This window comes from Pan troglodytes, chromosome 23, assembly GCF_028858775.2.
Source record: "Pan troglodytes isolate AG18354 chromosome 23, NHGRI_mPanTro3-v2.0_pri, whole genome shotgun sequence".
NCBI lineage: Eukaryota > Metazoa > Chordata > Mammalia > Primates > Hominidae > Pan > Pan troglodytes.
In genome coordinates, this window is record NC_086016.1 from 40,591,703 (window position 1) to 40,614,675 (window position 22,973).

The following is a 22,973-nucleotide window of genomic DNA, read 5'->3' on the forward strand; positions in this document are numbered from 1 at the left end:
GGCTTGCTGCTGCGTAAAATGCAGTGGATAATCCCTACTTCATATGGCTGGTATGAAAGTTTAACCTTTGTATGAGGTCATATTTGTAACATACTTACCAGCATGCACGTAATAAAATACTGAAAGAGTAAATCTATGAATAAATGTAGTGACCCAAGCACCAACTCTCTACTCCTGCTTTTCACTCAGCCTAGGAAAAATTACAACGGAATCCTTCCCCTATGGAGAAATCATGATTCCTATTTCTGTCTTTGGCCACAATTTTCTTATTTTCTTGTTGTTCCACTCCACCTCGTAGCAGAAATATCACGGATTCTGTAGGCGCTTCCTGGTTCTAGGTTGTGGAGCTCCTCAGGGCTTGGAAGTGAGTAGAAAGAAATGTTCAACTTCTGTTTCTCTTCTCTTTCCCTCTCCTCCTTTCCCCTCCTGTGGGGGAAACAAACGAACAAAAGCAAAAATTAATTTAAAAAATGTAATTTCTTCAAAGACTTTGCACGTGAGCAGTGGCGTGGCCAGTGGTGATCCTTGTGTGCATGGAATATCGAGGGCGTGCTCCTGCCTCCAGAGAAAGTGGTCGAGCAGGACAGCTGGCATCCACGGCTTCCACATCCCCAGTGCCTCCATCCTTCATCTTTCACCAGTACTGACAGGAACACTGCTGCGTGGGATCTGAACTGGGCCCCAAAAACCTCTAGGTAGCAGGCAGGTACTACTCCATTGGAGGTGACATCCCTCTGGTGACGCTGAAAACCTGGATTGTGTTTTCTAACTCTGTCTGCTTCACACCTCCAGATGTGAATCTTCAGAATATTATTTGCTGGGCTATCGGATGGAGACTAGTCTCACAAGCCTAAAGGACTTCCTTTAATATTTCACGAAAGCATTACATTTCTTTTTTTCTTTCTTTTTTGGGACAGAGTATTGCTCTGTCGCCAGGCTGGAGTGCAGTGGCACGATCTCGGCTCACTGCAACCTCTGACTCCCAGGTTCAAGTGATTTTCCTGCCTCAGCTTCTCAAGTAGCTGGGATTATAGGCATGCACCACCACGCCCAGCTAATTTGTTTTTTGTATTTTTTTTTTTTAGTAGAGACAGGGTTTCACTATGTTGACCAAGATAGTCTCAATCTCCTGACCTCGTGATCCGCCTGCCTTGGCCTCCCAAAGTGCTGGAATTACAGGCGTGAGCCACTGTGCCTGGCCTACACTTCTTCTATTTAGGTTCACTGTCCGTATTTGGAAAGAACATGCTACAACTTGAAGGAGAAATCACAAGATATACTAAAAAATATTTTGAAATAAAAACAAAAACATAACACAATAAAACTTATGGAGTACAGCAAAAGCAGTGCTAAGAGGGAAATTTATAGCCATAAATGCCTATGTTTTAAAAACAAGAAACATCTCAAATCAATAACTTCACTTTATGACTTGTGGGCCTAGCAAAAGAAGCACAAACTAAATCTGAAGCTGGTAGAAGGAAGGAGATTAAGACTAGAGCAGAGGATGTGAAATAGAGAATAGAAAAAATAGAAAGTCAATTGAAAGAAACAAAATGTTAGTTATCAACAAAATTAACAAACTTTGAGTTTGAATGACTACCAAGAAAAGGACACACATAGATGAAAGTGAGAACATGATTACCGACCTTACAGAAATAAAGCTTGTAAGAGAATACAAATGCCAATAAATTATATAGCCTATATGAAATGGAAAACTAGAAATACACAAATTACCAAAACTGACTCAAGAAAAAAATAAAAATTCTGCATAGACTTATAACAAATAAAACGATTGAATCAATAATCAAAAATCTCCCTTTGAACAAAGAAAAGTGAAAGACTACAGGGCTTCATTTGTGAATTCTACCAAACCATTAAGGAAGAATTAACACCAATTCTTCTCAAGCTCTTCCAAAAAATAGAAGAGGTAACAGTATTTCATAGCCCATTTTATGGGGCCAGCATTATGCTGATACCAGAACTAGAGAAAGAAATGACAAGAAAAGAAATTATAGACCACTCTTCCTTAAGAATACAAATGCAGAGATCTTCAACAAATACTAAAATATTAAAAGGATTATACACCAGGAACAAGTGGGATTTATCCCAGGAATCTGAGGGTAGTTCCCCTCAGTGAAACATAAATCGATCAGTGTATAGAGCACAATAAAAGAATGAAGGGAAAACCCCACATGATTATCTCAAATGATGCAGAGAAAGCATTTGACAAGAACCAACAGCATTTCATGATAATAAACAATCAGAAAAATAGGAATAGGATGGAATTACTCCAACATGATTATGGACATTTATGATAAGCCCACAGATAACAGCACACTCAATGGTTAAAGACTGAAAGCCTTTCCCTAGGACCAGGGACAGGACAAAATGCCTCCTTTCATGGCTGGTATTCCACTTTGTATCAGAAGCTCTAGACAGATAATTAGGCAAGAAATGAAAGGCATCCAAATTGGAAATGAAGAAGTAAAACTATTTATTTACAGATAGCATGATTCTATACGTTGAAAATGCCAACACAGCAAGACCCTGTCTCTACAAAGAAATTTTAGCCAGGCGCAGTGGCTCATGCCTGTAATCCCAGGACTTTGGGAGGCCGAGGTGGGTGGATCACCTGAGGTCAGGAGTTCGAGACCAGCCTGGCCAACATGGTGAAACCCCATCTCTACTAAAAATGCAAAAATTAGCCGGGCGTGGTGGTGCACACCTGTAGTCCCAGCTACTCAGGAGGCTGAGGCAGGAGAATCATTTGAACCCGGGAAGTGGAGGTTGCAGCGAGCCGAGATTGCACCACTGCACTCCAGCCTGGGTAACAGAGTGACTCTGTCTAAAAAAAAAAAAGCTGGGCGCAGTGGCTCACGCCTGTAATCCTAGAACTTTGGGAGGCCGAGACGGGTGGATCACGAGGTCAGGAGTTCGAGACCATCCTGGCTAACACAGTGAAACCCCGTCTCTACTAAAAATACAAAAAAAATAGCCAGGTGTGGTAGCAGGTGCCTGTAGTCCCAGCTATGTGGGAAGCTGAGGCAGGAGAATGGCATGAAGCTGGGAGGCGGAGGTTGCAGTGAGCCAAGATCACGCCACTGCACTCCAGCCTGGGCGACAGAGCAAGACTCCATCTCAAAAAAAAAAGAAAAAAGAAAAAAAGAAGAAGAAAGCTGTTATAGGTTTTGGGGAATATGTTCCCCAAAAGACGTGTTAAGGTTGTAAACCCCAGTACCCGTGAATAAGACCTTTTTTGGAAATAGTCTTTGCAGATGTAATCAAGTTCAATGAAGACATTAGGGTGGGCCTTTATCCAATATGACTGCTGTCTTTAGAAGAATAGATGCAGACAGACATGAAGAAGGCCAGGTGATGACAGAGGCAGAGATAGGAGTGAGGCCTCTACAAGCCAAGGACAGCCACGGACTGCTGGCAACCGCACGAAGCTAGGGAGAGGCAAAGGAAGACTACCCTGAACCCCGCACAGGAAGCATAGCCCTGCTGACACCTTGACTTTGGACTTCAGCCTCCAGAACTGTGAGAAAATACATTTACGTTGTTTGAAAAAGGAAAGAAATATACATACAGATGCCAAGACGCGAATAAAGAAAGATAAGAAAATTAAAGGATCAGTCCAGCAGGTCTGACAATTGACTATCATAGTTCCAGAAATAGCAAAGAAAATGAAGGAAATTTTCAAAGAAATAATACAAGCAAAATTCTCAGAATTGAAGGACTCTACCCTCTGGACTGAGAGCACTCCCGACCTCAGTGACGCATATTAAGAAAAGGACTCATACCAAGATATATCATTGTGAAACTTCAGGATACTAAGAATGAAGACAATATCCTAGAAGTTCCCACAGCTGGGAAGACAGTGACCCACAAAGCCATAGGAATCAGAATAGCGTGAGACTTCTCAACAGTAAAAGCAGCAGGCAGGAAAAATTCTCCAAAATTCTGTAGAATATTGACTTTTAACTTAGAATTTTATTTCCAGCAAAACATTTGCCAAATATCAATCAAGAACAAAGACATTTTTTCATGTCTGTAATCCCAGCACTTTGGGAGGCCAAGGCGAGAGGACTGCTTGAGCTCGGGAGTTCGAGACCAGCCTGGGCAACACAGCAAGATCTCATCTCTTAAATAATTATTTTAAAAATAGAACAAAGGGCCAGGCATGGTGGCTCACACCTGTAATCCCAGCGCTTTGGGAGGCCGAGGCAGGCGGATCACCTGAGGTCAAGAGTTTGAGACTAGCCTGGCCAACATGGTGAAACCTCATCTCTGCTAAACAAAACAAAACAAAACAAAACAAAACAAAACAAAACAAAACAAAACAAAACAAAAAAAACGAAAAAAATTAGCTGGGCATGGTGGCATGCGCCTGTAGTCCCAGCTACTCAGGGAGGCTGAGGCAGGAGAACTGCTTGGACCCAGGAGGAGGAAGTTGCAGTGAGCCAAGATCGTGCCACTGCACTCCAGCCTGGGTGACAGAAGGAGACTCCATCTCAAAAAAAAAAAAGAAAGATGTTTTGGATATGCAAAGACCCAAATAATTTCCCATATACCTTCGTTTTGGGAACTGCTAGAAGATGTGCTCCAGCAAAGTGGACATAGCTTTTTAGGTCAGGACTATAAGGAGACAGACTTGGGCTGTCCATGGCCCTGAGGCAGAGGCAGCTTGAAAAAGAAGTCAGCCCACAGAAGGGAAGAGGATCAAGAGACAGACAGAGAAAGAGCCTGAAAATATCAAGCTGTCAGGTCTAATATGCCTGCAGATGGCCTATCATGGCCTTCCCAGTTATTTAAGCTGCTACATTCTCCTTCCATTTAAGCTAGTTTGAGCTGGCTTCCTGGCACATGCAACCAAGGAGCTCTGTCTCATACAGTTCATAAAGTACATAGGCCAATGCTTGGTACAGAGGAAGTACAAAATCATTAGTAGCCCTTACTACTACCAATAATAACACTGAAACTAAAATGAGAGTGGTGTGAGTAATACATAAAAGTAAGTGAACTTTTTTTTTGAGACGGAGTCTCATTCTGTCTCCAGGATGGAGTGCAGTGGCGTGATCTCGGTTCACTGCAACCTCCAGCTCCCGGGTTCAAGAGATTCTCCTGCCTCAGCCTCCCAAGTAGCTGGGATTACAGGCACGTACTACCATGCCCAGCTAATTTTTGTATTTTTAGTAGAGATGGGGTTTCACCATGTTGGCCAGGATGGTCTCGATCCCTGACCTCATGATCCGCCCACCTCGGCCTCCCAAAGTAGTGGGATTACAGGCGTGAGCCACAGTGCCTGGCCATAAGTGAACTTTTATATGCTCTTTCCTATGTTTTAAGAATTTTCCAGCCTGGGCAACATAGTGATACCCCCAACTCTACAAAAATAAAAAATGAGCTGGGCATGGTGGCACACACCTGTGGTCCCAGCTACTCAGGAGGCTGAAGTGGGAAGATTGCTTGAGCCCAGGAGGTGGAGGCTGCAGTGAGCTATGATGGCACCACTGCACTCAGCCTTGAGGAGAGAGTGAGACTCTGTCTCAATAAAATAAAATAAAATAAAATAAAATAATTATTATTCTTACACTGTTCACACTTCTACCTTTCCCATGGTTTTTGTTCGAACAAACCTTAAACTCAATTTCTCTTTGGAGACTTCCCTTAGTTTTCTTGTCAGGTGATTCCTCATTGACGGCTGAAGGTGGGATGAACATGTGGTTTGCCTTTTTTGTATCTGCTGCTTTTTGATCAATATTCTTCATTTCCCTGGGGGGAAAACACAGAGACATATGGAAAAAGGCTGGAGTGATTAACATGTCCTCAGTGTTCTGTATGTCCTATAAACTGATAGATCCACGTGACCATTTACAAAACATGTATTGAAGTATAACATAGAAACTAGGAGTGCACAGATTCTAAGTGTGCAGCTCAAGAAATTTTCATATACTGAGCACGCCCATGTAACCAGCACTCGGATCGAGAAAGAGAACGCTGCCAGCTCCTTAGAAGCTGTCTCACGTCCCTGCTCAGTCACTATCCTACTTCCTTAAGAGCAACCCTGCCCTGATGTCTAGTAGCACAGTTGTGTTTTAAGGCACCACTTTTATCTGTAGACAAAACTTTGAGAATCACTTTATTAATATAAGGCATGATGAGCTTCTCAACAATATCTTTTTTTCTTTTTTTTTTTTTGAGATGGAGTCTTGCTCTGTCGCCCAGGCTGGAGTGCAGTGACATGATCTTGGCTCACTGCAACTTCCGCCTCCTGGGTTCAAGCGATTCTCCTGCCTCAGCTTCCCGAGTAGCTGGGATTACAGGTGCATGCCACCATGCCTGGCTAATTTTTTGTATTTTCAGTAGAGACGGGGTTTCACTGTGTTAGCCAGGATGGTCTCGATTTCCTGACCTCGTGATCCGCCCACCTCGGCCTCCCCAAGTGCTGGGATTACAGGTGTGAACCACCGCGCCCAGCAACAATATCTTAAACAACAAAAAGTGGATGTATTTAGCAATGCAACTGCTAACACACAGTTACAAACTTCCTCTTGACAAAAAAATCTTTACTACAATTCACCTAATGAGAATTTATTTATTAAACAAGAGTATCCTTTATTTCTGAAATATATAAGCTATAAACTTAATCCTGGATATTCTATATGAATTTAATGTTAATTTTAAACTAGTTCTGAACTTTAAAACGTTCTGGGCATGGAATGGAAGGGTTATTTGCAACTTCCAGAAGAAATGCATTTCTTTGGACTCATCTTCCTTTGAACTGGATGAAATGTGGACCTGGTGGCTGGAACTTGAGCAGCCATTTCTTACCATGAAGTTAAATCATGGGCTGAAGCTAAATCATGGGCTGAAGCTAGTGGAGCAATATGATAAAAGATCTTGAGACCCTGTCACTATGAACTTTCATATCTGCTGGAGTCCTTGTAAATGAGAGAAAAGAAATTGTAATAAATTTTAGCCACTGTTTGAGTTTTTCTGTCACTCTAAGCCAAACCTAATTATAACTGATACAATTACCTACCTATGGGCCTAGTTCTGAGAAAAGTCTTTACAGACCTTAATTTATTTGATCAATACAACCCTACAAAGTAGGAAATACTATCGAATGACTGAAGTACAACAAAACGACTGAGGATCAGTGAGGTGTGTGCAAATAACCTTTCCATTTTTATTCCATGGCTAGAACTTAGCCCCATAGCCAGACCTACCTGTGGCCTTAAAAAGGCAAAAATAGTTTAATAGTCCATGGTCACAGAACCAGTAAGTAAAAAGACCTGTATCCCAACCTTAGCCTCTGCCATTCCATGGATCCCGCCATCAAGGCTTGTTATGACTATTGGGAGAGACAGATATGAGAGCAATCATAATGCCTGATGCCCAGAAGGTGCTGAAAATCTGTTGGGACAATGAACTACAGAATAAATAAAGCATAATGGACTGGTCGCAGTGGCTCATGCCTATAATCCCAGCACTTTGGGAGGCTGAGGCAGGCAGATCACAAGGTCAGGAGATCGAGACCATCCTGGCTAACACGGTGAAACCCTGTCTCTACTAAAAATACAAAAAAATTAGCTGGGCGTGGTGGCGGACACCTGCAGTCCCAGCTACTCGGGAGGCTGAGGCAGGAGAATGGCGTGAACCCAAGAGGCGGAGCTTGCAGTGAGCCGAGACTGCGCCTCTGCACTCCAGCCTGGGCGACAGAGCAAGACTCCGTCTCTAAAACAAAACAAAACAAAACAAAACAAAACAAAAAAAGAATAAATAAAGCATAATGAACAACAGTTACAGAGGCAGAAGCAAAGAGCCCCAAAGAGCAGTCCCTATGTCTTCTCCCTTCTCCATCCTGACCCTCTCCCCCTTCACACAGGCTTGGGTCTTCTACCTTATGTTTATTTATTTATTTAGAGACAGGGTCTCACTCTGTCACCCAGACTGGAGTGCACTGGCATGCTCCCGGCTCACCTCAACTTCTGCCTCCCAGGCTCAAGCGATTCTCCTGCCTTGGCATCCCAAGTAGCTGGGATTACAGGTGTGCGCCACTACCACCCAGCTATTTTTTCTATTTTTAGTAGAGATGGGGTTTCACCATGTTGGCCCGGCTGGTCTCAAACTCCTGACCTCAAATGATCCACCCGCCTCGGCCTCCCAAAGTGCTGGGATTACAGGTGTGAGCTACTGTGCCCAGCCTTCTACCTTATGTTTAAATAGCCCCTGTTGCTTACCATCTGATCTTGCCTTTTTGATGCAGAATTTTATTCCTTCTGCTTCCTAGGAATCCCATCCATCCACAGGGACTTACATCTTCCCCTTCATGTCCCAGGCTCTGCCTTCCGACTTTAGCCTTGTTGAGACTGCCCTCTACCAAGTCGCCTACCTGTCTCTGCCCCACGTTTTGGAGTCTGGCCACCACACTGCTGCTTGCTGCTTCCCTACTGTCCTTTGTCCCCTTGGCTTTATGGTCAGTGTGTCTGCATGTATGGACTCTCCTCCTTCCCTTCTGGTCACTCCTCCCCTTACAGAATATTCTGTCCTCCCTGACGTATGTGGTTGCCCTCCAAGGTTCTGTCCTCAACCTCAGCTTCCACATCTGTAAAATGGGGATAAGTAAATAATTGTACCACTTTAAACACACTGTCTTATAACCTAAACTTCGGTCCAATAATATGTTGTGACCATCTTTCCTTGTAAAACAAAAATAGAAGGAGGTTTTTCTTGGCTGCAGAGTATGGAGGTATGATAGTTTTATTTAACCAATCATCTTTTGATGAACATTAATGCTGAACTGCATTCCTGTGGTGGTGGTGGTGGTGATGTCTAACGGGGTTTTGTGAATGTGTGTGGTCTGTGTCCCATAATATTTTATAAATAACTCAATTGTGGCCGGGTGTGGTGGCTCATGCCTGTAATCCCAGCACTTTCGGAGGCTGAGGCGAGCAGATCATGAGGTCAAGAGGTCAGGACCATCCTGGCCAACATGGTGAAACCCAGTCTCTACTAAAAATGCAAAATTAAAAGGCCGGGCATGGTGGCTAACGCCTGTAATCCCAGCACTTTGGGAGGCCGAGGCGGGTGGATCACGAGGTCAAGAGATCGAGACCATCCTGGCTAACACGGTGAAACCCTGTCTCTACTAAAAATATAAAAAATTAGCCAGGCGTGGTGGCATGTGCCTGTAATCCTAGATATTTGGGAGGTTGAGGCAGGAGAATCGCTTGAACCTGGGGGACGGAGGTTGCAGTGAGCCGAGATTGCACCACTGCACTCCAGCCTGGCGACAGAGCGAGACTCTGTCTCAAAAAATATATAAAAATAAAAATAAAACCCAATTGTATTATACTGCATAACAAAGTATTTATCTACATATTCATATTTCTCTGTCCCTCTTATTATGGGAGACATGGATAGCTGTCTAGCCAATAGCAATTCCCTCTTTTTCGTTTGTAAACTGAATCCCATTTTGTTTTGGACAACAAAGTGCCCAGTTCTATGGAAGGTCCAGTCCAGTTGTGGAAATCTCGCCCTCCTTGGCCAGATATTTCCCATGCTTCCCTTGCAGACAGGGTGGCTCCATGAAAGAGTTATAGGGGCATGAAGGAAAGACATGAGAGAGACAAAGAAAGATAAAAGAAAGTGAGCTATTCTTTATGGAAAAATGCCAGCTAATAAATGTAGAAGGAATGGCAGAAGTAGAAAAATCACCATTTTCCAACCTTAAATGTAATAGTTAATCAGGCAAAGACCACTGATGAGTGCTAAAACCACTGTGTGAAAGATGTTGGGGAAGCACATTCACACAGTCTGGGAGAATCACATCATTTATTCCTGACTAATTAGAAAGACAAACATGTGCTCTTACAATGCAGAGATCTGGTAGATACCAGTTTAACCAAGTGTTTAAACTTAGCATCACCAGCAGCAGAGCAACCTGACATGATATGCCTCCTAATGGGATGCAACATAAATATACAACATCACCTGTGAAAGATTCTGGGCAAAATGATTTAACTTGAATCTAATCAAACCTCTAGCATAGACCTAATGTCCAGTGTACAGAAAACATAGGCTATATTGGAACAAATTCAATGCTACTTTGAGGAAATATCAGAAAAACCCAGAATGTGGCTTGAGCTTTTCAAAAAAGTCCATGTCATAAAAAAACAACTAATAAAGGTGGGGGGGCAGGATACTGTTATAGATTCAAAGACACCAAAGAGATAAAACTAAATACAATTTCTGGCTAGGCACGGTGGCTCACGCCTATAATCTCAACAGTTTGGGAGGCTGAGGCGGGGGCAGATCACCTGAGGTCAGGCGTTTGAGACCAACCAGGCAACATGGTGAATCCCCTTCTCTACTAAAAACACAAAAATTAGCCGGGCATGGTGGTGCACACCTATAGTCCCAGCTACTCGGGAGGCTGAGGCGGGAGGATTGCTTGAGCCCAGGAGGCAGAGGCTGCAGTGAGCCAAGATCACACCACTGCACTCCAGCCTGGGCAACAGAGTGAGACTCTGGCTCAAAAAACAAAAAACAAAATATAATTTGTGATTCTTGATTGGATCCTGGAGCAGCAGGTAAAGCCAAAGACACACTGAGTTAGGCACAGTGGCTCATGTCTGTAATCCCAGCACTCCAGGGGAGGCTAAGGAAGGAGGATCACTTGAATCCAGGAGTTTGAGGCTGCAGCAGGCTGTAATTGAGCTGCTGCACTGCAGCCCGGGTGACTGAGTGGGACCCTGTCTCTAAAAATTAAAATACATTTTGGGGACAATTGGGGAAATCTGAATTTGGATTAGCTATTAGAGAGAGAAAGCAAATGGGGCAAAATGTGAATACTTGGCAAATGCCTGATGGACAGTTCAGTGTACTATCCTGATGGACAGTTCAGTGTACTATCCTGATGGACAGTTCAGTGTACTATCAACTTTCTGAAAGGTTTTTCTAAGTAAAATAAAATTTCTGAAAAAGGCAGAAGACAGAGGAAAATGTCCATAATATGCTGCTAGTGGGAAAAAATAGGTCTAAAAAACAGACCAACAGTATGACTCTACACTACTTTATTTAGTGATACGGATATATGGGCCCAGAAAAAAAAGACTGGAAGGATTTATAGGAAAATGTTGGCAATGTGTATCTCTTGGTACTTTTATGTGGTTTCCGGGTCCTTTGTTTGCTTTCATTGAACACATAATGTTTTTGTAGTTAGAAAAAAAAAATAACAACAAAAAAAGCTCTGGTCTCTGTTATTAGGAGTTTATAATCTGACCACAAGAAAGCTGATTATGCTTATGATGGTTACAGGAAACCCCCCTGCCCCACCAACCCATTTAAAAATGATGATGATGGTGTGCTGCAAAGGATGAGTGCGGAACAACGGCATTCCCCAAAGCCCCTTCCATACCTGGAGAAGTTGTCTTGCAGCTCCTTTAGATGCTTGTCAAAATAATTCCATTCAGTCCAGTGACGCTGGTACAACTGATTGAGGTTGTCTTTCCGCTTCTTCATGCTGCACAGGGTCTCGCTGATGACATCAGTATACGCTGGGGTGCAGTCAGTGGCTTCCGCTGTCAAGGAAATCCCCGTACTGTGGAACTGTGTTGACCCTGCATTATTAGTGGCATGAGCGCAGTGCATGGGGAAGAGGGGCATGGAGGACAGAGCTGGGAAAATGCCCTGCGTTTCTGGATAAGATACCTGAAATCTGAGCAAGAGATGACTCTCCTGCTCTTTGACCATGGCCTGCTTTGGAGGGAAGAGGCCATCCTATCCGTGGCCAGGCGTTCTCTACGTAGCAATAAAGTCCTTCTCTGCCCCTGTGGATGGAAGGCAGGGCTAAGAAATACTTTTTTAGACTGTCATCTGAAATTCTTATTCTATTATCACAGCGGTGAATAGGAAGGGCTCCCAGCTTTCCTTTTCTCTCAGCCCAAGGCCTCATTCTCCATCTCGTTTGTATATAAAAATATTCTTGGCCAGGCGCGGTGGCTCACGCCTGTAATCCCAGCACTTTGGGAGGCCAAGGCAGGCAGATCACGAGGTTAGGAGATTGAGACCATCCTGGCTAACACTGTGAAATCCCATCTGTACTAAAAATACAAAAAATTAGCTGGGCATGGTGGCACATGCCTGTAATCCCAGCTACTTGGGAGGCTGAGGCAGGAGAATCGCTTGAACCCAGGAGGCGGAAGTTGCGGTGAGCCGAAATCGCGCCACTGCACTCCAGCCTAGGCAACAGAGTGAGACTCTGTCTCAAAAAAAAAAAAAAAAAAAAAGAAAATTCTCCCTCTGCTCTGCCCTCCTTCCATCCCTTCTTGATTGGTTAGAATCTCAGCTACACTCGCCACAAGCTGTGGGACCTCAGACAAGATAGCAGTCATCCTCTGTGCCTCCATTTCCATATCTGTAAAACAGAGATAATAATGCCCACTTTAGATGATGTTAATCATAATCCTGGTAGTTATTTATGTAGTATCAGCTGTATGCCATTTAATCCTCATCACAACACTGTAAGTTTGGTAAAACTATCCAAATTTTAGGAATGAGTAGATAAAGATATTGAGCTTGGAGGTCGAGCTGTGCACATAAGATCTCAAAGCCAGTGGTTGCTAAACTGGGACTCAAATCTAGGGCTGCATATCCCAACCCAGGTTCCTTCCACTACACTAAACTGTCCTTAGAGAACAATGAAGTGATGTTTGGGAAAACATGTTGCAAGAAATAAAACACTATGAAATGTGAGTTGTTGTTATTACTCTCTCCCTATAGAACATGTAAATAAGTTTGTGGACATGCAGTTCTGTGCAGAAGATGCAAAGTCCTCCTAGTTCATTACGAAACTCCTCCTGTTGGGGAGCTCAATGTAGACGTGGATCATCCCAGCCCTTGTTATCTGCCAGGCACTAGCCTTTATCTCTGTTGTGTCTGTAATCTGCATAATAGCCCTATGAGGCAGGTACTCTTATCCCTATTTTACAGGTGAAAAAAATGAGGCACAGAGAGAAGCTGGAACTTATCTCAAATCACTGGGTTTGCAGTAGAGTTGGTTCCTGAGTCCAGGTCTATTTGAACCAATAGACCAGTTTGATTCCAAATAGAACCCATGTTCTCTGACTCCTATGGTAAGCTGCTAAGACTCAGGACACCAATATATGCCACACTTGTTTTCTTTTTTGAGATGGAGTTTTACTCTTGCTGCCCAGGCTGCAGTGCAATGGCGTGATCTCGGGTCACTGCAACCTCCACCTCCTGGGTTCAAGCGATTCTCCTGCCTCAGCCTCCCAAGTAGCTGCGATTATACAGGCATGCACCACCAGGCCCAGCTAATTTTTTTTTGTATTTTTAGCAGAGACGGGGTTTCACCATGTTGGCCAGGCTGGTCTCAAACTCCTTACCTCAGATGATCCGCTCATCTCGGCTCTCACAGTGCTGGGATTACAGGCGTGAGCTACCACGCCTGGCCAACCACACCTGTTCTCTTGAGATCTGAGCTTTCTATTAGATCTTTAGGATAAATGGCAACAGGGCCAGGAATATGCTGATGGGTCTAAGGGAGGAGTGTGTCTGAGGAGGGTGTTAGATGAAACATACATGTGGACAACAAATTCCTGGTCAGTACATACTCTGGGGTCAACGAGTGTCTGGGAAGCACTATTTAGTTTCAATATATGTTAGAATACCAAGTTAGCACATTCATTCTGGTAGGTGGAAAACAGATTTTGCACACAAGGAAATTTGACACACCCTGGGGTCTCACGGCCAGTTCACGAGGCTGGCTCTAGATTTGGAACTAAGATGAGCACGATTCTGACCCTGAGGCTCGCACCACTGGCCACCTCTGGCGAGTACACATGGTGTGCCAGGCGCTGTGCTAAGGCCTGGGTGCCATTCCCTGACCTTTGCTTCTGGGAAGAGGACGCAGGGGCCTGGAGCAGTGCACACCCTGCCCACAGTGACAAGGATATGGGGTGCTCGTGGTCTTTTCCCTTCTGACTATCAACACATTCTTGCCGTGCTGCTGCAGACTGGCATATTTCTGGAGAAAGTACACAATCAGAGGGCTCTTCCCATAAATGTTGAAGAGGTTTGAAGTCAGCTCAGGGCTTTTGCAGGCAGCACACGACTAAGGATGAAAGAAAAAGGAAAAATAAAGGATATTGTCATTTTTACAGTCTGTATTAAGAACCAGAAAGGCATCAAAGCACTCATGTCCTTTGATCCAGTAATTCCAGTTTTAGGATGCATCCTAAGAAAATTACTCAAAATAAAGCAAAAAAAGGTCAAGGGGCAAAGATGTCCACTGCAGAGATGTTTACTATACATAGCAAAATATGAGAATAACTTAAATGTTCAAGGAGAAGACATTGATCTCTTTACCCAAAGGAATGGTATGTCACTATTAAAATGTTTATGAAGAGTTGATAACCTAAAAAAGGTTTCAGGTATAATAGTAAATTTTTAAATACTGAGATGCAAAGTTTGATAGTGTTTTTTATATGTGTGTGTGTGTGTGTATATATATATATATATATTATTTTATTTTATTTTATTTTTGAGACTTGGGTCTCAATCTATCGCCCAGGCTGGAGTGCAGTGGCACAATCTCAGCTCACTGCAACCTCCATCTCCTAGATTCAAGCAATTCTCCTGTCTCAGCCTCCCGAGTAGCTGGGATTACAGGGGCCCACCAGCCACCATGCCCAGCTAATTTTTGTATTTTTAGTAGAGACAGGGTTTCACCACATTGGCCAGGCTGGTCTCAAACTCCTGACCTCAGGTAATCTGCCCGCCTTGGCCTCCCAAAGTGCTTGGATTATAGGCATGAGCCATCGTGCCCAGCCGATAGTGTTATATATTTTATAGAAAATAATTTAGTAAAAGCCAGGTGCGGTAGCTCACACCTGTAATCCCAGCACTTTGGGAGGCCGAAGCAGATCGCAAGATCAAGAGATTGAGACCAGCCTGGCCAACATGGTGAAACCCTGTCTCTACTAAAAATACAAAAATTAGCTGCGCTTGGTGGCATGCGCCTGTAGTCCCAGCTACTCAGGAGGCTGAGGCAGGAGAATCACTTGAATCTGGGAGGCGGAGGTTGCAGTGAGCCGAGATTGCACCATTGCGCTCCAGCCTGGAGACAGAGTGAGACTCCGTCTCAAAAAAAAAAAAAAAAAGAAAATTATTTAGTAAAAAACAGATAGATGAGAGACTGGAATGCTCTTACCAAAACGTTAATAATTCATTCAGCAAATATGTATTGAGTGATTACTATGTATAAATACTATTTTAGGTGCTGGAGATTCAGCAGAGAACAAGACAAATTCCAGCCCTTATGGAGTTTGCATTACAGTTGGAAGAAAACAATGAAAAAAATCAACAAATAAAGGAATAACATGATATGATGAATACTAATAAGATCAATCAGGCCAGGGTATGGAGAGTGGTAGGGAGGAGAGGACTGGGGTTCCATGGGGTGATCAGGGAAGGCTGTGAGGTGAGACCCCAGGGATCCTGAATGCTGTGGGGAAGGGAGCCATGGGAAGGTCTATCAGGAGTTGTTCCTGGCTAAGAGGACAGCAGGTGCAACAGATCCAGCCACTGATATGTGCTTGGTGTGGCTGAGGGGCAGAAATGAGGTGGCTCACAGGGGTGGGGGCGGGTGCAGAGGGAGCAGGTGCTGTGGTCATGGTGAGGAGCTGGGATATTTTTCTAAGGGTCATGGAAGCCACTGGCAGATTCTGAGCTGGGGTACAATATAATCTGAGTAATCTGTTAAGGTCTCTTTGACTGATGGGAGGAGAAATGACTGTGAGGGTAAGAATGGGTGCAGAAGAGCAGTCAGGAGGCCCCTGCAGGAGTTGGGGAATTGCTGATGGGGCCCAGGACTTGGTGATTGCAGACAAGGGGTGAGAAGTGAGCAAATTTACAACATATGATAAAGGAGAACTGGCAAGATTTGCTGATGGACTCAACTCTACGTAGGTGTGAGAAAGAGAAGAGTCTAGGGCGGCTCAGAGGACTTGGGTGTCAGCTGCTCAGGTGGGACAATCTGGGGAGGAACAGGCTGGGGCGGTGGGAAAGTCAAGTCCCGTTTTGGATGCTATTTGAGATGCTAATAGACAGCCAGGAGGAAACAGATCAGAAAGAGAACAGGCTGGGGCCAAGAATGGTTTGTTTTCTTCTGCCTTTTTCCAAAAATGACAATACTGCTTTTGTGTTTAAAAAAATAATACATTTTATTTTGAAGAAGCAGTTATACCTTAAGGGAACAAAAATTCCACTTCACAAATAAAGGCTGCAGCAGTACCCAATCACACTATTTTCTAATCCTGTTCTAATGGGATAGGGTTGCATTTAATTAATTGTCTAATGGGATTTCTTCTGTCTCCAGCAAGGTTTCTCAACTTCAGCACTACTGAAATTCGGGGCTGGATATTTCTTTGTTGTGGGAGGCTGTCCTGTGCATTGTAGGATGCTGAGGAGCATCCCTGGCCTCCCCCAATGTCCCCCTGCCCCCAGTTCTAACAACTAGAAATGTCTCCAGAGCTGGCCAAATGTCTCCCAGAGGACAAAACTGCCCCAGTTGAGAACCACTATTCTAACAGCAAGATACCACTGGAATCACAGAAACCTGGAGTTAGCAGGGAATTTATAGATCATTTGGTCCAGTGATTCTGACATGCTGTCTCCTAATGGAGGCCATGCTGTGTCCAGTGGTCACCAGGGAAATGAGTGAAACAAGGAAAAATCTACACGAGTCTAAGTAAATTGATTCACTTTAAAGACCTTTTTAAATTTTTTGATTTGTGATATTAATGACTTTCTTTTATAAAATGCTACTGACGACAGACAGCAGTCATTTTGTTTTAATGAATTTACTTAGTAAAAAAAAAATTTTTTTTCAAAGCCTACCAAAGTCCAGCATCTGGGATCCACTAATGCAGTGCAAAGGTTTCTCTGAGGGTGATTCTTTGGCAACCCAGCGTCCTTCCCCTTTCCTAACAGCCCCTGACTCTGGTGTGTTTTTGAGGGGGTGATCTGGCCTCTACTGCATTTGGGCTTGAAGTTTTGCTTTTTGTTGTTGTTGTTGTTGTTTTTGAGATGGAGTCTCGCTCTGTCACCCAGGCTGGAGTGCAGTGACGCAATCTCTGCTCACTGCAACCTCCGCCTCCTGGGTTCAAGCAATTCTCCTGCCTCAGCCTCCCGAGTAGCTGGGATTACAGGCACCTGCCACCATGCCTGGATAATTTTTGTATTTTTAGTAGAGGTGGCGTTTCGCCATGTTGGCAAGGCTGGTCTCGAACTCCTGACCTTAGGTGATCCGCCCACCTCGACCTCCCAAAGTGTTTGGATTACAGGTGTGAGCCACCATACCCAGCCAACTAATATTAATTTTAAAATTATTTGCATTACTGTGGGCTGGGAGCGGTGGCTCACGCCTGTAATCCCTTTGGGAGGCCAAGGTGGGCTGATCATTTGAGGTTAGGAGTTTGAGACCCGCCTGACCAACACGGCAAAACCCCATCTCTACTAAAGATACAAAAATTAGCTGGGTGTGGTGGCACACACCTGTAATCCCAACTACTTGGGAGGTTGAGGCAGGAGAATAGCTTGAACCCAGGAGGTAGAAGTTGCAGTGAGCCAAGATCGCACCACTGCACTCCAGCCTGGGCAACAGAGTGAGACTCCGTCTCAAAAAAAAAAAAAAAATTATTTGCATTCCTGTGGTATGGGCATCCCTCTCCTCATCTCTTTAAACTTCAGTAAAGTCTTCCATTCTTCCATATACACAAATACATGCACACAGAGGCCTTGTGTGAGTGGTTTTTGTAAAAATCAGAAGAGTTCCACATTCGGGCTGATGCAGTTAGTATGTGCATAGTGTATGCAGGACAGACAAGGAGCTTAGTGCCAGGAAAACATCAGGCCCCCAGAGGTCACAAACATATTTGAGAGGGTACTAGACTTCAAACAAATTAGATAACAAATGCTTAAGCCAATTTTTAGCTAAATTCCAAGGAATAGAGTGACCCCTGGTGATACTGGGGGGTTATGTGAGTAAAGATTTTATTGAGAATAGGTAATAATATAAAATATTGGGAAAAAATTGGGGAAGATGTTTTATATAATCTTAGAATGGTAAAATGCTTAGCAACAAATGAAATCTAAAAGCTATAAGAGACTACTAAATATGACTATAATAATTAAAAACTTCTAAGGTAAAACACCACGATTAAAGTCAAAAGATTAGCCCAGGGGTGGTGGCTCATGCCAGTAATCCCAGCACTTTGGGAGGCCGAAGGGGGTGGATCACCTGAGATCGTGAGTTCGAGACCAGCCTGGCCAACATGGTGAAACCCCGTCTCTATTAAAAATACAAAAATTAGCCAGGTGTGGTGGCACATGCCTGTAGTCCCAGCTACTGGGGAGGCTGAGACACGAGAATCACTTGAACCCAGGAGGTGGAGGTTGTAGTGAGCTGAGACGGCACCACTGCACTCCAGCCTGGGTGACAGACTGAGACTGTCTCAAAAAAATAAAAACAAAAAAACAAGAAATCTACATTCCTTGTGGTACTTGGCCCAAATTCTATGGCCGACTCCCTTGCTAGCTGGTGCCTGGGGAAGCTCCCAAACCTCTCACCCTGTTCTGGTCCCACTACACAAGACTGAAATTCCTATTGATATAAACTACCATCCACTGAGGTTTGTGGGGAAGGGGAGGAGGAGAGAATGATGCTAGTGACTTTCCTGTGCTGGGCACTGAACTAGAGGGAAAGCTCAGTGGTTGAGAGCTCAGGCTCAGAGCCAGGCAGATCTGCATGCAAATCTTGGTTTTATCACTTATTTGCTTTTTATTTTATTTATTTATTTTTTTTGAGACAGTGTCAGACTCTGTTGCCCAGGCTGGAGTGCAGTGGCGCGATCTTAGCTCACTGCAACGTCCGCCTCCCAGGTTCAAGCGATTCTCCTGCCTCAGCCTCCCAAGTGGCTGGGATTATAGGCACGCCACCGTGCCCAGCTAATTTTTGTATTTTTAAGTAGAGACAGGGTTTCACCATGTTGGCCAGACTGGTCTCAAACTCCTGACCTCAAGTGATCCACCTGCGTCGGCCTCCCAAAGTGCTGGGATTACAGGCATGAACCACTGCATCCAGCCTTTATTTTTTTATTATTGTTATTCATTTTTTTACTTTTAGTATCACTTATTTGCTTTATGATATTTGACAAATTGGGTACCTGCTCCCAGCATCACTTTGCTCATTAATAAACTGGAGAATAACAATGGTAACTATCTCAGAGGACTGTGACAGTAGAAGAAAATGCACTGTTTGCATAAGGTTTGGCATAGTACCTGGCATATAGTATTCATTAAATGTTAATTATCATTTTCTTACCACACCTCTCACCCCCTTTGGAATCACCTTTACTATTAAATTTCCAATCATGTGCTCACCTTTTTAGGAAACATATTCTCACATTCTCTTGCTTCTGATATCCTCTTGACTTCTTGTGTAGGTTTCTTCAAGACCAGGGTCTGACAATGATGCTCTGTCAATGTGACATTAGCAAGAAAATGGCCATTAGGTTCAAGCAATTCTCGTGCCTCAGCCTCCTGAGTAGCTGGAATTACAGGTGTGTGCCACCGCACCCAGTTAAATTTTGTAGTTTTAGTAGAAACGGGGTTTCGCCATGTTGACCAAGCTGGTCTCAAACTCCTGGACTCAAGTGATCTGCCCACCTTGGCTTCCCACAGTGCGAGATTACAGGCGTGAGCCACTGTGCCCCGCTAAAGCAGTGTTTAGAGGGAAGTCTCTAGCCTTAAATAAATGCTCGTATTAGAAAAGAAGGTCTCATTTCATTCAGTTCAAATATTTTCTAATTTCCCTTGGCAACTCCTCTTTGATACACGGGTCTTCGTGAATTGAATATATATGTAAGCTCTGGGGGACTTGCAAAGTTTCCTACAAATATTTACCTCTATTTAGAGCCCTGGCTAAACCTCTTGATCAGTGGTCCCCAAGCTTTTTCTTTAAAAGTTTTATTGGGACATAATTCACATACTAACTTCTCTGAGCATCCATTTCTCCCTCAAAAAAAGAATAAAGTTTAAATAACAATAATGATGTGAAATTACCTAGGATGATACTTAACAGTTCCTGTTCTGTGTTTTCTTATATTCCGTATTCGTCTATTTGCCATCCATTAATTACCAGGGCTAGACTAACAGACAAAGTTGCTAACATACCTCTCCTACAATCCAGAGGCCACACTTTGAACCAACTCTTATATCTAACTCATACACCAAGCCAACTAGGGACAGCCCCTATGCCCCAGAGCCCATTGGAATTATTCAGTCCAGCCAATTCTAAACTTTTTTTATTTTTTTTGAGACAGGGTCTCACTGTCACCCAGGCTGGAGTGCAGTGGCTCAATCATGACTCACTGTAGCCTCAACCTCCTGGACTCAAGTGATCCTCCCACCTCAACCTCCTGAGTAGCTCGGACTACAGATGTGCACCATGGTGTCCAGCTAATTTTAAAATTTTTTTTGTAAAGACAGGGTCTCGCTATGTTACTCAGGCTGGTCTCGAACTTCTGGGCTCAAGCAATCCTACTGCCTCAGCCTCCCAAAGTGTTGGGATTACACTGTAATGTACCCAACTAATCCTAAACTGGTTATCATGCCTTGCTTTGTCTTTCCTGCTGAGAAACTTCAAAAAAGAGTGTGGCCTGTCCCTTCCCCATGCTCCTTTCTGCCTCCTGGCCAGCACTGGTGCTTCCCCCTGTGGCCCTGCATGGTGTGCTGAGTTTAACATTACTCATGATTTCCAGGGCGAATTGCCAGGGGAATTGCAAGTGACACGAAACTTTTCTTTCAATGGCACTGACCTCTCTGTACTATCACAGTCACCAATATAAATTAAGACCTGGGTGCAAATTAGTTCCAATCTTAGTAATTACTGGTTTCTGGTGGTGGAGAGGAGCAGTCATCATGTCTTAAATTTATTTTCTTCTGGTGTCAGTAACCTCTCTTCCCCACAGATAACAGCACTGTGCTGACCTCATCACCACAAAAGTGGAACTTAATCAGTGCTTAGGCTGGGCAAGGTGGCTCACGCCTGTCATCCCAGCACTTTGAGAGGACGAGGCGGGAGGATCATGAGGTCAGGAGTTCGAAACCAGCCTGGCCAACATGGTGAAACCCCGTCTCTACTAAAAATACAAAAATTAGCCAGGCGTGGTAGCGCACGCATGTAGTCCCAGCTACTTGGGAGGTTGAGGCAGGAGAATCGCTTGAACCTGGGAGGCGGAGGCTGCAGTGAGCTGAGATTGTGCCACTGCACTCCAGCCTGGGCGACAGTGAGACTTCATCTCAAAAAAAAAAAGAAAAAAAATCAATGCTTATTGAACTGAAAAGACAACTACATCCTTTCATAAAATATTACTTGGTGCCAAGGCCCAGGCTGGAACCCCAAGTATAAAGTAGGTCAGCAAATTCTGTTCATACGAACCCAAGAAACCAGGGTTTTGGAGACAATAACTAAGCCAAAAGCCTACATTTCCCTTTTTGGTAGTCAATATACCTTTTGCAGTATTCTGCATTCGTAAGCTTTTTTCTGAGTTCTGCTTGGCTGAAGAGGTTTTTTCACTGGGTGAATTTGCACTAGACGACTTCAGGAGACAAAAGAGAGAAAGAGAGGGAGAAAGCGAGCGAGAGAACAAAATAAAATTGGCAGTGAGAGAAATACAAAAAAGTAATACATGCAATTTCTTTGCTATTTCTTCTTGTTCTCAGCAAAGGAACATGCAGAACGAGACCTTTCAGGTCCTCCCAGGAGCATGGCAGACAGCAGTGGCTGATGTGGAGAACACATGGGCTGGGGACCCAGGGCAACCAGGGTTCCAGTCCCAATTCTCTCACTCAACAGCCAGCAATCTGGGGCAAGTCATCAAACCTCTTTACCGCCTTGGTTTCCTTGTAGGATTAAGTCAGCAAATGCATGCAAATTACACGAATGCTCAAGGTGAGTGCTTCAAAAACATTGCTGTCACCCTTTATGCAATCACCTTTTTCAGCAAATGTTTCACTGGGCAACTACTAATGTGTCTGCACTGGGCAAACACTGAAACTGAGCCCCTGGCTTGAGGAGCTTCCAGTCTAGCAGGGGAGATAACAGGAAATAGACAGTTATACTGAAGTGTGGAAAGCATCCCCTATTTGTTATAGAGAGGCAATAGAAGTTAGGATTATGTTTGAATGTGACAGAGACTCAAAATAACAGTGGCTCAAACTAGGTAGAAATTTCTCTCCCACCATCCTGGGCAACATAGTGAGACCTTGTCTCTACAAAAAAAAAAAAAAAAAAAAAAAAAAATTAGCCAAGCACGCTGGTGTGCACCTGTAGTCCCAGCTACTTGGGAGGCTGAGGTGGGAGGATTGCTTGAGCCCGGAAGGTTGAGGCTGCAGTGAGCCATGACTGTGCTGCTGTACTCTAGCCTGGGTGACAGAGCAAACCCTGTCTTTAAATAAGTAAATATAAATACATTTCTCTCCCACATAAAAGTCTGAAGGCGGGCAAGCCTGGGTTCATATGGTGTTTCTAAGCACTGGTGGTGCTAAGTCCTCAGGGATTCTTTTTTTTTTTTTGAGACGGAATCTTGCTCCGTTGCCTAGGCTGGAGTGCAATGGCATGATCTCGGCTCACTGCAACCTTTGCCTCCCGGGTTCAAGCAATTCTCTTACCTCAGCCTCCCGAGTAGCTAGGATTACAGGTGTCCGCCACCACGCCCAGTTAATTTTTGTTCTTTTATTAGAGATGGGGTTTCACCATGATGGTCAGGTTGGTCTCGAACTCTTGACCTCAAGTGATCCACCTGCCTCGGCCTCCCAAAGTGCTGGGATTACAGGCATGAGCCACCGTGCCAGGATAGATTCTGACTTCTTCCAGCACA

General features: G+C 44.1%; 1 protein-coding gene across 5 annotated transcripts in view; it reads right to left on the bottom strand.

The window, feature by feature from the left end:
* Window positions 1–220: 220 nt before the first annotated feature.
* FAM227A (family with sequence similarity 227 member A) overlaps window positions 221–22,973 on the bottom strand; it is a 70,168-nt gene continuing 47,415 nt past the window's right edge. For 3 of the 5 annotated variants that reach the window (XM_009438326.4, XM_009438327.4, XM_054675413.2), the window contains 6 exons: window positions 21,605–21,692; window positions 19,474–19,568; window positions 13,986–14,143; window positions 11,426–11,578; window positions 5,640–5,775; window positions 221–426 (listed from right to left, as the gene is read on the bottom strand). In XM_009438326.4, the coding sequence (XP_009436601.1) occupies window positions 352–426; window positions 5,640–5,775; window positions 11,426–11,578; window positions 13,986–14,143; window positions 19,474–19,568; window positions 21,605–21,692 (705 nt within the window). In that variant the 3' untranslated portion in view covers window positions 221–351. 5 annotated transcript variants of the gene reach the window in all.